This window comes from Uranotaenia lowii, chromosome 1 (assembly GCF_029784155.1).
Source record: "Uranotaenia lowii strain MFRU-FL chromosome 1, ASM2978415v1, whole genome shotgun sequence".
Lineage (NCBI taxonomy): Eukaryota > Metazoa > Arthropoda > Insecta > Diptera > Culicidae > Uranotaenia > Uranotaenia lowii.
In genome coordinates, this window is record NC_073691.1 from 150171057 (window position 1) to 150188202 (window position 17146).

General features: G+C 36.1%; 1 protein-coding gene across 2 annotated transcripts in view; it reads right to left on the reverse strand.

Moving 5' to 3' along the window:
* Nucleotides 1-17146, reverse strand: part of LOC129740482 (uncharacterized) — a 571616-nt gene that overhangs the window by 211965 nt on the left and 342505 nt on the right. For both annotated transcript variants that reach the window (XM_055732165.1, XM_055732166.1), the window contains one exon: nucleotides 793-1007. In XM_055732165.1, the coding sequence (XP_055588140.1) occupies nucleotides 793-1007 (215 nt within the window). The remainder of the gene's footprint in view (nucleotides 1-792; nucleotides 1008-17146) is intronic.

Here is a 17146-nt window from a genome sequence, read left to right on the forward strand (position 1 = left end):
ATATAATGTAGATTTTAACGTGTTCTTTCAAACGAATTAAAGTTTGAATTTTTCGGTTTGCTCCATTTGAAGTTATGGCTCATACAAAACGGCCATTTTTGAACACAAAATTCATGATAACTGCGAATCAAAAGCAGATATTAGAAATCTGTTTTCTACAAAAGATGCGCATAATGATTTGCTAAATATTTGCCGAACACATGATTTTGATAAGTTGATACCCAACAAAGTTATAACAATAAAACTTGTTTTTGTAGGACCACCCTAACTTGTACACGAAAAATCATCATAAAACCTAAACGTTAATAGATAGACATTCAAAGTCTTCTACAAAGTTTCATCAATTATGTTGTTCTACATAATTGCTGAACATAATATAGCACTATCTCATTACAGTAAAAAAATAATTTTCGTATCTAAGGAGTTTTATGAACCACCCTAAAAAAGTTTCATTCAAAAGTAGCGCCTTGTAACGTTGTACAACTTTGTCTTGCACACCAAATGTCTTAAACCTAAGGCAAGAGCGCAAATAATTGTTTCCCGCTAAATTTCATTTCTGGACCACTGTGCAATGGTATCTTCAGCCAAGTATCTCCTAAGGCTTACCTCCCCCGAATCACCTATTACAAAAACTTCCCACGTTTGTGGGTGGATCGTTGAACTCTCTGCATCTACCTTTTAGATAAACGTGAGTCACTTAAGTGACTGGTATTCCTTCCCCTCTGCCCTACAAAGACAGTTTTTGGCCATTTTTTCCATTGCGTACTCCTATGTGCGTCGTCATATACTTACATCAACGTTGATGCCCGGAAACGGGAAGGTCTTCCGTTCCGGATATTCACTGGGTGAGTACCGGTAGAACTCCCGCAGGCCCCGGTAGAATTTGACCGAGTAGAGCGGCGAATCGTCCAGATCGTAGAGGCAGCGCAGGGTAGCGTGCTGGGACCTCCGGACGGCCGGCGGATCCACCACCAGATCTACCGTTCGAATCGCTCCGGAACCGAAATCTGTGGAAAGCGGAGAAGAAGTTCGACATTAACAAATGAACAATGAATGGTCGCTTTCAGGAAACGAGCTCGCAGATGTTGAGTTGAGAGTCGAGACATCCGTCCGCCCGACGTTTCGCATATCAATTATAATGATGAACAAACAAGATTGCAGATTTTAATTAATATCCCGGCTCCGTTTCATTTCCAACCATGAATTGCCGAACCTCAAAATCGCGAGGCGGCGGCGGATGTTCCAATTGCCGCTTTGATTAATTTTCCGCTTTTCAGGATGGGCTGGAGCCGAGAGAGTAAGCCAATTTGTGTGCATGAAAGTCGGTATTCTATGTTCATATATTGAATGCAAGTGTTTATCGGGAAGAGAACAACTCTTTGTTTGTTTTTGGAGGATGCGAGAGTCAGTTCAGCGTAACCGGCTGAAAGATTATCCGCACACTGAACGATAATATTAATAAAAGCTAGTAATTTTGACTTCAAAAAGGTCCAACTTGAAAAAAAATCTGTTGTTATAATGTGAAATATATTTTAAACTAAACGAAAAATGTAGTTCAAGTCCAAGAGTAAACATCGAACACAGTTGTACCGGATAAGTGTTTCAATTAATGTTCGTCATGGATGGTAAAACAACGATAATTCTCGATTCTTTTCGTCAAATAGGTGAATATTGTTTGGAAAACATATTTGAGCTACATCACGAGGTTTCCAAAACTATTAATTTTGTAAAAATCGGTTGGGAAACAAAAGAAATATTTTTTTTTTTTCAGGAGTGTCAAATTGATACTCCAGGGACTGCAACGGGTAAAAAATTGGGGGACTGCAACGGGTAAAAAAATGGGGGCGGATGAGGGTTAAAAAAATTCCGATTTTGGGTGCAAAAATTAAAAATTATAATTTATCAATTTGTTCAACTTTTATTGAATTCATACTTCTATTAAACACAGCAAAAAAAACACTTATGTGAATCCTACATCTTTTCACTGCAATCCACTGGACCATCGCTTTCTACCCATTTTTTTATATTAAAATAGTTGCTTTCACTTCAATTTACATCATAATTGATATAGAATTAACATATTGTTGCATTTGAGGATTTACAGCATCATAATTTAAGTCTGGTTGTGATATATGTGACATGTAAATTTAAGTTTTGTTTTCGGTCTAGTATCAGAAACAATATTTCTTAAATTAAACAATAAAAATTCATAATCAATCTGGCAAGCGGAGCAAAGGATCTCGAAAGGGTTGATACACATACACAGCAAAAAATAATGTAACGATGGACGATGTAATTTCTGGGGATTACGTATTTCTGTTGCAATAATACATTTAAATGAGGTACACAACGTGAATACGTCGTGAAGTGTAATATCAAAACCTTCTATGTGATATCGCATCAAGTAGTCAATGTTTTCCTTTGTTGACGTTGGAATTTGATTTCATTTCAAAAATAAAGAAACGGATTATGGACCTCAGCTATATTTGTTTGGCTTGTAAGCACTTCTAAAATTAATTAAAAATATAAGCAAACCCACTGCTTCCAAACAAATTTCATTATTTTTCCTTTTTTAGGAAATTTGGCCCATATGGATCAGCGGTACGAAACAAATTATTTGTCTCCAAACAGCCGGGTACATCAAGACAATGTAAAATTAGGTACCATTTGCGACTCAAGTTATGTGCAGGTATTTGATGTAATATAGCAATACTTTTTTTGCTGTGTAGGCAAACATATTCCCTTCATAAGATTTGTGCCAACCATTGTAGTTTATGAAATATTGAATGGGTCCGTTTTTTTTCGCTGTGTCCGTCTTACCCGGTTCTCCCCTACATATTTAAACATAACACATAACACGTCAAAATGTGATGAATACGATAAAAAGAATAGGAAATGTTCTTTCAATTTAAACTGTATCTAGTTATCGTAAATTCAGAAATTGTCAAAGAAAGTTTTTGTTTTGATTTTCAACAAAAATTATAATTCTGATGGGTTTGCCCCAGCGCCTTCACATTTTCCCAAAATTATGAATTTATATTTTCCAGAACTTAAAAAAGTGCTGAAAAACTCTGAATTTAGTGTGGAGAAGAGTATATTCCACGGCCTATTTGATCATAATTTTTCAGACGTTGGCATAGTCACTCACATGTTTTTGTTTGTTTAAAAGAATTTCTAGTTTATCAAGAAATGAACTTCAGGGGAATTTTTCGAATTTGCATAAAATTGTGCAGCAATTCGTTGCAAAACTCTATTTTTTCTGCACTCGACGTTTTTATCGAACTCGGCAAGCACCGTTGGATGAATTTACGACTCGTGCTGAAAAAATTTACTTTTCGCTACTTGTTATATAATAAGGTATTTAGAACGTTCTTGATTCGTACGGTAATGAATTAGAAGAATAATTTTGGAGCAAAATTTTTTTTTATGAATTACGGTATTTTTTTAAATAAAGGACACTTGGTCCTGTATTTAGGGGCCATATTATTAAAAATTAAGTAAACTCGATATATCCAGGGTGCATTAACTGTTTTTCAGTTATTTATTTAGGTCCTCATCCAACTGTTTTTAAAACTAAAAAGCAATGGATTTTAAAAATTTGATAACAACCCTTTAATTTAACTTTTTTATTTCTAAATATTTTATTTGAAAAGCAGATAAAATTTGAAAAGATGATAAAAGCCTTTTTTTTTAAATGACAAAGTTAAAAGGTTAATTTTACCCTATGTCGGCTTTTGGATGTCAATTTGACAATATTGGAACTTTGGCGACTTGTATCTTTATCAATTCAATTTGACACACCTTACTTCACTTCAGTTTTCTGTTATTCAACGTCTTAGAAAAAAGTTTGGAAAATTCCATTCATACAAAACACATAATACACAAACAAAAAAAACAAAATACTAAAACAACACAAAAACAGAAAAAAACACAAAAAAAAACAAATGAACAAAATATTAAAAAAAAAATCACAATTTCAACAAAATAACACAAAAAACACAAAATAAAAACACCTGAAGTTAAAACAAAAACCTTAAAAAAAAAACAAAAAATCATACAGATATCTCAAACACAAGACATTGCAAAAAAACAAACAAAACACAAATAAACACAGGAGTACAAAAACCAAAACTACAAAAAAGAACAAATGTATGTATGTATGTAGATAATCCACCATGGGTGCACGGATTCACCGCAGTTTCGCCAACGTATGCGCTAAATTGCATTCTTTAGATTATAAGTTCGGCCAATCTTCAATGCAAATTAGCACATACCCGACACCATGGCTTCGTGTGAACTGTCATGTAATGAATGAATTTCGTGTATGTGTATGTCTTATTTGTAGAACGAGCAAACAGTTTCGCAACCGTATAAAATCCATAACATTGTCAGTGTTATGAATCTTCGACAGGTATTCCGCATGCGTGTAGATACCTGCCCAGCTGGCAACTGATTGAACGTTCTTATATAATATAATCAATAAATGAAATAGTTATACAACAGAATAACCTCACCTTTATACCCAACTTACCTCAAGACACACTAAGCTTACCTTTTGCTGTAACCAACCTTAATCAGTATGATAACCATATTTATTTCCGTCTGATCTAAAATAAACAATTTTTAAAGTATTAAAAAATTGCGATGCAAAATATTTGGAACAAAATATCGAAAATGATAGAATTATATTAAGTTCAAAAAACTAAGAACAGTAAACATGACCACGTCCTATTATTAATAATTCAAGGAAATTGTATTGTTAAAATAAATGGATAAAAAATGGTAATAATAAATGTTTACATTTTTTTTTTAAATATGTCTTTATTTGTACCAATTCATCATTACATTTATATTACATTATTACATTAAATTAGGTGTTCAGTTCAATGATGAACTGTCCAGAGCCCTATACTTTATGAATCACTATAATTTATTTATTTGAATTAATTTTGCTGAGTGCAATCAAGTATTTTTATGTAGGAGAATATCCTGTAATGTCAAAAAATATTTTAAACTTACTACTAAAAACTAAAACTATCCTAAATTAAAACAAATTATAGAGAGAACGAATCTCTGCGATGGAAGACTGATAAATGTTTACATTATTTTGGCGATGTACATGCTGTAGGAAATAAACAATTAAATTACATGGAATTCAGACGTTAATCTTGATATAAATAAATAGTAAACAGTGCGATTCGAGGAACGAGACTTTGCACAAGTTTTAAGTATACTAATAACTGAAACTGTAAATTCCATGAATATCTAAAAATAAAAGAATCCGTTGCTGAGTTGAATATTTCAGGCGATGTCCAAGTCGATAGCTGGAAAATGAAATCATCATATTTCATCATGAAAAATTAAAAAAAAAAAATAACAACAAGCCATACAAAACCATGAGCGGCTCGAACTCATCGGGGGAACTCAAATCGGCGCCCCAGTTTGTTTGAAAAAATGAAGCACTTTATCGATGTTTCTTAAATATTTATTTAAAACAAACTAATCCTTTTCAAAAATCAGTTAATGGATTCTTGTTTCTTTAATGTTAACAAAAAATTTATAATTATTAGATGAGATAATAAAAATTTCGCATAGATTCTTAGCCGCACTATTTTCCAGTCTTGAACTATTTCCTTTCATTTATCCCACATATGAGGGAAAATAGAGCGAATACCGTACCGTAGTATTGCCACTGGTTTGTCAATTTTAATTTGAGACATGTCTTCGGTCAATCAAATAACATGCGGACCCGAATGGAGCACAATCGTCGAATGAATTTTCTTAGAGCGAAAACTACGAGCCACCATCAAGTGATTAAAGGAAAGAGAGAGGAGAAATGAGTTTCATATAGGATCTTATCTATGGTATCTGCATCTCACTTGCACCTGTGGGAAAGTGCGGGAATACGCGTGCGGGATTAATGTTACTAAAGCGGGGTAAAAGAGAGATAGTTAAATAGCAACATGGAATTTCCTCACCGGTTTCCTTTCCGCAAGCGCCGACTCTGCTTCTGGGGAAATGAACTGGTAATTTCTTCTATCGTCAACCGGGTTTCAAAATAACCCACCCATTATTAATTTATTTTCAGTAACAAACTCCCTTGTAGCACACAATCACTATCTACTCAAACGATAAACCATGGTAACACATCATCCTTCATTTCATTTTTCAGTTTGAAATGGCCCACGCTCGCCCACGCATTATCAATCTATGGTCTGCTCTTTATTCTTTGCCATGACGTTCACATCTACTTGTGAGTTGGAACCCATCGCGATCAATCGCAGCAAGCCGGTAAACTCTTGTGCTCATGCCTGAACACGTCGAGGGATGGAAAACTAAATGATGCCGGCCCATACTTTTTTGCACTTTTAATTTTCACTAGGCGCTTTTCTCATTTGCCATATTTTATTCCAAGCCACTAAGGGAAGTATGAAAATTGAAGCGATTGCCTGGCAGGCAAATATCGCGTCACACTTAAAAAACACCATCAATACAATCACTTTTTGTGATTTCAAAACCACTCCAGACGTATCAACACCAGCCTTTTGGAGGCTCCTTTACTGCAACGAAATCTCTTTTCACAGAATTAATTGTGGACAAAAACACCACATTGGTCACTTTTACTCTGAAATCGCTTTCACAATCACACAATTTCAAAACTTTCCCGTAGAATTCCGGTTCAAAAAATTTCAAACACTTTCGCCGCGCAAATTTCACGAACCCGGCTCAGCGGGGGAAACACGACCGCACGCGACAAAGGCTTATGAATGAATCCCAAAACTACAAAAAAGAACAAATCCGCAAAAAACACATAATACAAAAAAACAAAAATACACATAAAACACAAGAAATAACAAAAAAAAATTCAACAAAAACACACAGAAAAACAAAAAAAAATCCAAATAACATATAAAATACAAAAACACAAAAAAAAACACAAACAATACAAAAAACACAAAACAAAAACACAGAAAAAAAAACAGAAAAAGCAAAAGACACCTTTAATACAAAAACAAAACAAAAGTCATACAAAAACACCCAAAAACACACGAAAACACCCAAATATACAAAAACACTAAAATACAAAACAAAAACCCCAAAAACACAAAAAAAAACATGAAAACATCTAAAGCCACTAAGATATATGTATAAAATCAAAATTAAAATCATACAAAAAAAAAACACAAATAACAAGTAAAACGCAAAAACACAAAAAAACAAGCAAATCCAAAAAAAAAACATAATAGAAAACTTAATAAACAAAAATCAGAAAATCACACAAAAACATGAACACAAAAAAAAATATAAAGAAGACCACATATACACCAAAAACACAAAAAAAAACAAAAAAAAATCAAATCAAATCACATAGAAAAACAAAACAAAAAACACAGTTGAAACAAAATCACGAAAAAAAAACAAAAAATCGTACAATAAATACAAAAAACAAAACAGTTAAAATACACTAACAAACACAAAAATCACAAAAATTAAAAAAAAACACACACCTACAAAATACAAAAAGCCATACTAAAAACACAAAAAGTCATACAAAAAACACAAAAAAGTAAGTTTAACCCAAAAAAAGCATATGAAACAAAAAAGTCACAAAAATGCTTAAAAAAAACGATAAAAATACAAGAAACTTTACATCACAATACACAAAAAATCAATAATAATATACACAAAACACGCAATACACAAAAAATCATTAAAAATATATGGGAGAGTGGGGAATCATGGGCCACTTTTTTCGTTGTTCCATAACTTCTTTTTTATAAAAGACTAGCTGATCCCAAACGAACTCCGTTTCGCTTTAAACTTGGTATATGTCATGAACAGTTTGTATGAAAGTCAATTTCCAAGCATTTTCCAGATTCATTGTTGAGTAATATTTGCAAAAATATTGGACGATCACTTCGTCTGTCGTCTGCTACTAAATTTGAAATCAGGAATCAAAAACCACGTGTATAAAGTTCGACTAAATCATTGCATAACAACGCAATTATTGCTAAACCACTTTAGGGGGCTCTTATATAATCTTTGATATCTGAAATCGATTGCCTTTCCCTCAAAACAACCGTGTGCAAATTTTCAAAGCAATCCATTGTATAATAACGTCAATATGGCTGAAAATAGTGAAAAATTAATTCATATGGATGACCCCTTTCGTTGACCCCTGGCAAAGCATTTGACATCTGGAATCGATTGCCCGTCGCTGAAAAATACCGTGTGCAAATTTTCATCCCAATCTGATGTATAATAACGACGATATTGCAAAAATATTGAAAGATTTGTATGGACGACCCCCTTTGTCGGCCCCTTAAACTGAATTGAATACCTGAAATCCATTGCTCATCCCTCAAAACTCTCGTGTATCAAGTTTCGTCTAAATCCGATGTATAATAACGACAATATCGCATCAACAGTGAATAGTTAACATGGACGACCCCTTTGGCCGACCCCTGATTTTAGTTTGGATAACTGGAATCAGTTGTTTGTCCCTAATAACTCCTATGTGCAAATTTTCATCCCAATCCGATGTATGAAAACAACAATATCACTAAGATTCTGAAAATTTAATATGGACGACCCCTTTTGCCGGACCCTTACACTAAATTTAATACCTCAAATCAATTGCACTTCACTCAAAACTATCGTGTACCAATTTTCATCTGAATCCGATGTATAATAACGTCAATATCGCAAAAACAGCGAACAGTTAATATGGACGACCCCTTTGGCTGACCCCTTACACAAAATTTGACACCTGAAATCGATTTCTCGTCTTTCCAAACACTCATGTGCAAATTTTCAACACGATCCGACGAAAAATAACGTCAATATCGCGAAAACAATATTTGTGTTCTATGGACGACCCCCTTCAAAAGGGGTCATCCGAAAATCTAAAAACATTTTTCATCCTTCCTGGTCCTAATGAGCATCCATGCCAAATTTCAGCTCTCTAGCCCTTAAGACGGCTGAGTCTATAGAGGACAAACAAACAAACAAACAAACAAACAAACAAACATACAGAAATTGCTTTTTATATATATAGATAAAATGAAAATAAAAATTTGTGTGGTTTCCCACATTTTCAAGGAATTATAAGGTTTTTTTTTAACAATTTTAATAAGTTATTTTCCCCAAATTCTGACTGTTTTTAAAAAAGCGATATTTTTTGGATTTTGAAAAATGGGGGGGAATCGTGGGCCACTGAATTCAAGTTGACCAAATAACATGCAAAGTTTATGAGTTGACTCAAAACTGTGATTTCATAATTCATTTCGTTATTTCAAAGCAATTTAAGATGAGGAAATAAAAAAGAAAGCTGTGTATGATCGAATAGATTCCAAAACCTGGCTCGCGAACGTTTTGGCTTAATTCCTCATATATGATGGACAAAATATTTTTCATAACTCTTCATTTGGCATAAGAAAACTTTCCAGATAGGGAAAACGTATTTTAAGTTCTGAATGTGAATAAAAACACCAAAATATAGGAGGTTCAAGATGTGTGGCCCACGATTCCCCACAAGCTATGATTTGCTAATTGGTTGCGTTTGTGTGACTTATTGATGTTTCATCAAAAATTCCTTTTCCACGTGAAAGATCATTACAAAACTAAGATCATAAGGTTAGGTTCCCCATCGATGCAATTAGCGGGCGTATTTTTAATTATGAAAGTAAGTTTTGCTAACTTTTTTAAGCTTGATAAATAAAAGAAGCATAGGGGAGATGAGGGCATAACGAGCACCCAGGGCATAATGAGCACTCCTTTTTTCTACATAGGTACGTATTTTCTTAAACAAATTTTCATAAGGACTTGTTTCGTACTACCCATAGTATTAATTTTTCACCAAAAAAGAAATATCCTTTTTATCTTTACAGAAATATTAAATAATAACCAGCTAGGTTCTCAAGTGACGAAAATATTATAATTTTTGAGCACCACCAAATAAGCTTTTATGACCTTTAAATCATCTTGATCTGAAATATACGCACTGCAACATGATCTACACATTGTTTCTCAATTTTCAACATCATAAAATTTCTGATTTTACACTTTAATCAATTTTAAAACGCTTTTTTACTTTAATTTGTTCACTAGAGGCGAAAAGAGCACTATCAATGAAGGCATAATGAGCATTTTCTGCCGGGGAATCTAGCAGCGAATTCAACTCGATGAAGTCAACTGAATAATAGAGCTACAGATTGACTTGTTTCGTCTGTCGATTTGGCCTATTGGTAAGGTGTCGGAGAGGTAATCAGTAGACTCGAGTTCGATTCCTGCTTGAGGGGATTTTTTTTTGCACATACGATTCATGATTGATCCTTTTTATTGTTACATTATACGGCTAAACGCATCAAAGCATCATCCGTCAAACAAAACACCAGAAACATAATGTATGAGCTTGTGTTAATTCTTTGAATTCCACAAACAAACCTAGATTATTTTGTTTTTGCTTTGTTTGTTGAATCTACGCCTCACCGTTTAGCGCGATCATGATCATGAATGATAATTGAAAAAAAAATCACCTCAACCAGGAATCGAACTCGAGCCTACTGATTACCTCTCCGACATCTAACCAATAGGCCAAATCGCCAGACGATATAAGTCAAGCTGTAGCTCTATTACTCAGATAACTTCATCGAGTCGAATTTGCTGCTAGAATCCCCGGCAAAAAACGCTCATTATGCCTTCATTAACCCTTCGTTTCATAAAGTAACAAATTTGCAACAATTAATGTATGGAAAAAGTGAAAAATCGAATTTTATTTTAATTTTTTTTCTTGATGTACTCATCATTTCCAACTGTTTAAAATGATTTTTAAGGAAAAATAAAAAATCATGAAACGAAGGGTTAATGGTGCTCATACTGCCTCGGGGGGTTTCTCATTATGCCTCTACAGTGACTGGTTTTCAGCTCTCGGCAAAAAATTTTAAAATGCATTTTTAAACGTTTTTATCTACTTTTTCAAGTTTCATCCAATTAGGCAATAGACTCTTTGAGTGTCTGAACACGAAACAATGATGTAATTCACATATTACAGCTGTTCTCTATGGTTAAATAAGCGTTTTCCTTAAGGTGGCCATTATGCCCCCATCTCCCCTATGATGCGTATTTAAGTCAACAACATATAGAAATATATGCTCACGCAAAGCGACGACGATGACAGTTGGTTTGAGATTTTTATCTCAACACACATCTGAGATAGTGGCCCACGTTTCCCCATGGTCCACTATACCCCACTCTCCTCTACACAAAACACGCGAAGAAAAATTCATAAAAAAATGCAAAAAAAAACACCTGAAATAAAATCAAAAATTACAGAAAGAACAACAAAAACATTGAACAAACCAAACAAATTAAAACAAAAAATACAATCAACAAAAAACTGATATTACAAATTTTAGACAGAAAACCAAAGGCACACAAAATATGAAAAATACCAAAATTACAAATGCATCTCATAAACTTTATGAATTTCGCTATAAACCATAAAAATATCAATAAATTTAAGATGAGCACTGCTAAATTTTGAGATTTGACCAGTAGCAGATAAAACGTGAAGATCGACCCTTCTTCAGCTTTAATAACAAGAAAATGAAGTTTTTTTTCAAATAGTTTGAAATTGAAAAAAAGCCTCTTTGAAAACAAATACCATAGTAAATCCCCAGCATGACGAGGCCACTTGTGCAGATCTTTTTTGTTTTTTTTATCTTTTCGAAAGAGTTTGGGAGAGAGTTTAAAAACAAGATTAACTGCGTTATTCAGGGCATTAAAAAAATCGTTTTAATGTTTCAATAAGGCGAGTTCGGAGAACTTTATGATCTCTGTTGTGGTATGAGCCTACTTGGTTGAATGATTCCACTGAATCAAAGCATTCGAAAGATTCCTTTAAATTCAACCACGGTAAATGAAAAGTTCATATACCAGTATTTCGATAGCAACTTACTACCTTCTTCAGTGAACGTTTTCGATTGATGAATGTGTATCGTTTCCCTCCCTTATATTGTCCGGGTTAGGTAAGCTACTACTAGGTAGCAGAAACCTCCGAATGCTCGGCAGTTGTGCCGTTGTCTGTTTTTTGGGTCTACCTACCCTATTCTGGGTGTTTTCTGGTAGTGCTAAATTATTTTCTACCCGTTTTTGGGCATTGTCAGGTAAATTATTGTATTTCTTTTTACCTAAGAATTTGAACAACCAAGTGTGCCCTGGTCCGGAGTCTCCGTTTAAGAGATGAACTGATTTTTCATTGAAGATTTCAATGCTTTCAGCAACATCCAATTTAAGCGAATTACTATTCAAAGACCGGATCAGCGACACATTTCTTCGATCAATAGAGTGACCAGATTCACACATGTGTAAAGCTACTGCAGATCTAGGATTCTGTGAAGGGAGAATTTTCTTCTTTGAGTCAGATCTAGCTATAGCCATGTGTTCCTCGAATCTATCAATCAACTTCCTTTTGGTTTGTCCAATGTACACCTTATCACTGTCAGAACAACTGATTTTGTACACACCAGATCTATGAAGGAGCTCCACTGGATCTTTTGTCGATTCTAAGATGGATTTCAGTTGATTATTAGAGCTAGTGAACACTAGTTCAATATCGAACTTTGTCAACTTGTGTCGCAATTCGACTGCGTTGACACTGTTGAACTCCATGGATCTTCGTTGAAATTCCTTCTGAATAGGAGTTAACCCTTCGTTTCATGATTTTTTATTTTTCCTTAAAAATCATTATAAACAGTTGAAAATGATGAGTACATCAAGAAAAAAAATTAAAATAAAATACGATTTTTCCATTTGTTCATACAGTAATTGTTGCAAATTTGTATCTTTATGAAACGAAGGGTTAAAGTAGTGAAAGATTTCCGTTGAAGCAATCTTTCTTTCTTCCTTATAATGGCTTGAATGGATCTGCTTTGGTATCAATTTTTATTAGCCGTTTGGAAAATATATTGAAGTTCCTTTTCTCTTCCTTCAGGATAGGGGAATGGAGTTCATCCGATGGATCATGTGGTGGAACGCCGCCATCTTATGCTGGAACGAGTGGTTCGAGGTGCTCGGTATTACCCTCATGGTGTTTGTCGGCTTTCTGTAGATTTCGAATTGGAATAGGCCATCATCTCTCCTTACCAGAACATCCAGGAAAGGTAATTTCCTATCTTCTTCTATTTCGCAAGTGAATTTAATATTCTTATGTAAACCGTTTATGGATGTTACGTTTGTTTACTACACAAAAAATGTCATCGACGTATCTCCACCATTTTTCGGGTAATAAATCTTGATTTTCAAGAGTCTCCTCCAAATGAGCCATAAACAGTTCACACAAGAATGGAGACAGAGGATTTCCCATTGGTGCCCCCTTTGTTTGTCTATAGAACAAATCTCTAAATTTAAAGAAGGTTTGTCCCATACACAAGTCCACCAATTTCTTGTAGTTTCTAACTTTGAGTTTCCAAGTGCTCCCATTGTGTTGTTGAAGCAACCAATCTTCTAACAGATTAGAAGCTTCTTTAACAGGAACACTTGGAAACAAAGCTGAAACATCAAAGGAAACCATGACCTCGTCCTCTTCAATGCCTCCCGACGCCTGCAGTCTGTTGACGAACTCTAAGGTGTTGGTTACCGATCTCGTTTTAAAAGGTTTTGGCATCCTTTTAAACTCGTTCAGTAACCACTTCGCCACTTTTTCAGTGGGCGCGTTCACTCCCGAAATTATCTCCCTCATCTCATTCCCTGGTTTGTGAATCTTCGGTAGACCTTTGATTCTAGGGACGATTGGGGCAGACACTTTCAGGGCGCCCGGCGCAAACCCTAAGATCGGTCCACAGTCCTTCAGCGTTTTTTCCACCTCCTTAACCATCTCCGGTAGTGGGTCCTCTCTTCGAACTCGATACGGTCCTTCATCGATTTTGGCCTGCATCAATCCGTTGTAATCCGTGTTGTCCATGATGACCACCGAATTTCCCTTGTCCGCCTTGACGTAGAACACCTCCTTTCTCCTAAGTTCTTTCGCTATCTGGATTTCCTCGACGTTGGATTTCCCATTGATGCCCTTTCTCAAGACATCTGCCACTTCGGCTCTGGCGCAATCCTTCTGGGCCGTGGACAGCTTACTGGACCTAATAGCCGTCTCTACGTCGATGATTATCTGGTCCATCCTTGGTTTCCTCGACACCGCGTAGTTTAGACCTTTGTTGAGTAGATCGATCTGTTTGTCGGTGAACTCTTCCTTCGATCGATTCACCACAAAACCATCCAGTACCGCCACGCTGGGTTTCTCGTAGTTCCGGGGCGGCTGCCTCGCCTTCAGTAGCTCCAACTTATTCCGTAGCACCCTTTCCTTACGCCTTTCCTCGCACTTTTCCGCCACCTTGACCTTCGTCAGAAACGCAGGGAACTCGATCGGGTAGTCCCTGGCCAGCTTCAAATGCAATGCGTAACACTTCAACGTTTATGATTAATCCAATTAAATTAGATTACAATTAGAGTACTGATGCTAGATTAGCGTTTTTCACGACAACAAGGTATTTGTTTTCTTTTGATAAAATATGGTAACATCCAGTTGATTCATTTTTATTCGATGCATCTGTTGACAGAGAGAAAACCAACCAAACCTAGAAGCATATCGGTGTAAAACTTAACGAGCTGTCAATGGCAATGTTAAATGTTGGTTTAGCACATTTGTCCGTCCGTTGACGAAGGAAAACGCGCTGCCAGGTCTTCTTCTGGCTCTGCCTGGTAAAAATTTCAGCCAAGTGTAAACACTCACCACATTTCCATGATGTTTGCTCATTTGGTAGCAAACTCGCGCGTGAGTGCAGTCAACGACAATGTTTGCAGAAATCACGAGTCTGCCCACTTTGCTTGTCATTAACGGGCTCTTAAGCAACCTTGTTGCTAGAATGTGTTGTTTTATGATGTTCTTAAATTATGTGGGACAGTCTAGACGGTGGCCTTTACAAATTATGTGGGAAGGTTTGATTGAGAAAGCTGGTTGTGTCCCTGCATGTTTGTGTTTATTCTTTTTATGAGCAGGGAAAAGCCTGCAAGCTAAAAGATATGTTTTGCGGCAATTTTTTTTTTCAGACCTAAAAACAAAAAAGAGAAGAAGAGTGGCGGTTGTTTCGGGAACAACTGGAACAGTTCTTTAAATCCGGGAATGTACCGGATGATTTACGAGTGGCCGTGTTATTGAATTGTCTCACCGCAAAAACATATAAGCTAGTTAGTGATTTGAGTACGCCGGATGTACCTGCTTCAAAATCGTACGACGATTTGTGTGGTCTTTTATCGGGACATTTTACTCCGACGACGGTTGTGCACAAGGAGCGCCGGGAGTTTTACAACGCTGTGAGGTGAGATGATGGCGAGGAATCCATTAAATCATGGATCGCCAGAATCAAACGCCTGTCTGCTAATTGCAAATTTGGTGCCTATTTGGAACATAACCTCACAAACAAACTTATCGGTGGCCTAAAAGGCAGAGCATTTGATCGTGTTTGTGAAGAGGACGAAAATGTTACACTAGAAAAAGTGATTGAGTTGTCGTTGAAGTATGACGAAGGCGTGTGCACTACAAGGCAGTTTGCTGGTTCCGGAATGCTCAATGCCGGCGGTGTAAACAAAAGGGTCATCGCGAGGAGGTATGCAGGGGGAAGACGGAGCATTATCTTGCCAAAGACGCCGCCTTGGAACCAGTGGAGGAAACGAGTGAGGAAAGATCACTCCTGGAACACAATTTTTTAAGTAAGATCGAACCATTCAAAATTTATACCTTTATTGTACCACGGTCGGAAAATTCCCCGTTTAAAGCTGTTGTGGGAATAGGTAGAGAAAAAATCGCGATGGAAATAGATTCCGGAGCCGCAATTAGTGCAGTGTCAGAACATTTCCGCCGCAAGCATCTCAAAAATGTTGATGTCACTAATACTAGGATGCAATTAGTTGGGTATTCTGGGGAGAAGCTGAGATTGTGTAGATGTATTGAGCCTGAGTTGGTGTTTAACGGAGAGCGTAAACAAGTGAAATTTGCTATAGTAGACGGAGGTGGGCCTCCTTTACTGGGGCGCAATTTTTTGCGTATTTTCCGTTTACATATCACTCCATTGAATTGGGTAAACCAACAAAGTGAAGATCTTCAGCTTAAATCCTTGTTAGACCGGTTCGCCGGGTTGTTTTCGGTGAAATTAGGGAGTACAATGGACTGAAAGTCGATATAACGTTGCAGGAAGGAGTGAAACCTATTTTTTGTAAACCTAGACCCGTTCCCTTCAGTTTCGAGAATTCCGTGGAAAAAGAATTGGAAAGAGCTGAGGCAAAAGGAATTATTACTAAATGCGATTCTTCTGAGTGGTGCTGAAAGATGATGGTAGGTCGATTAGAATCTGTGGTGATTACAAAGTTACGGTCAACAAATATGTGAATGAAGTGCGACACCCGCTACCGCGTATAGAAGAAGTTATGTCGAAGCTCAATGGAGGGCAGCGTTTCACCAAGTTAGATCTCAGTCGTGCCTACAACCAATTTGAACTTACGGAGGAATCGAAGAAAATTTGTGCATTGTCAACCCGTAAGGGAGTTTATCTGATGAATAGGTTACCCTTCGAGATTAAACCTGCAGCTGGTATTGTGCAGCGAAAATTGGAGAAGCTATTCGTAAATGAGCCTTTCGTCATTAATTTCATAGACGATGGACGCTCTGATGTAGAACATTTGGAAACCTTGTCCAGAGTTCTCGAAAAATTAGAATCAGCAGGCCTTACTTTGAGCAAGGAGAAATGTTCATTCTTTCAAAAGAAAGTTACTTATTTGGGGTTTGAAATTTCGGATAAGGGAGTTAGCAAAACAAAAGAGCGGTTGAGAGCAATAACAGAAACAGAATCCCCAAAGAATGTGTCAGAAGTTAGAGCATTCGCAGGAATGATTAACTACTATGGTAGATTTATAAAAGGTTTGGCTACGCTTATGTCTCCGTTGTATGAATTGCTGAGGAAAGGTAGTATTTTCAATTGGACGAAAGAGTGTCAGAAGGCATTCGAGCTGGCTAAGGAAGAAGTTTGTAAGGATGTTACTTTGACTCATTTTGATCCAATGAAAGAAATTGTTTTGATGCGTCCAATGTGGGAATATC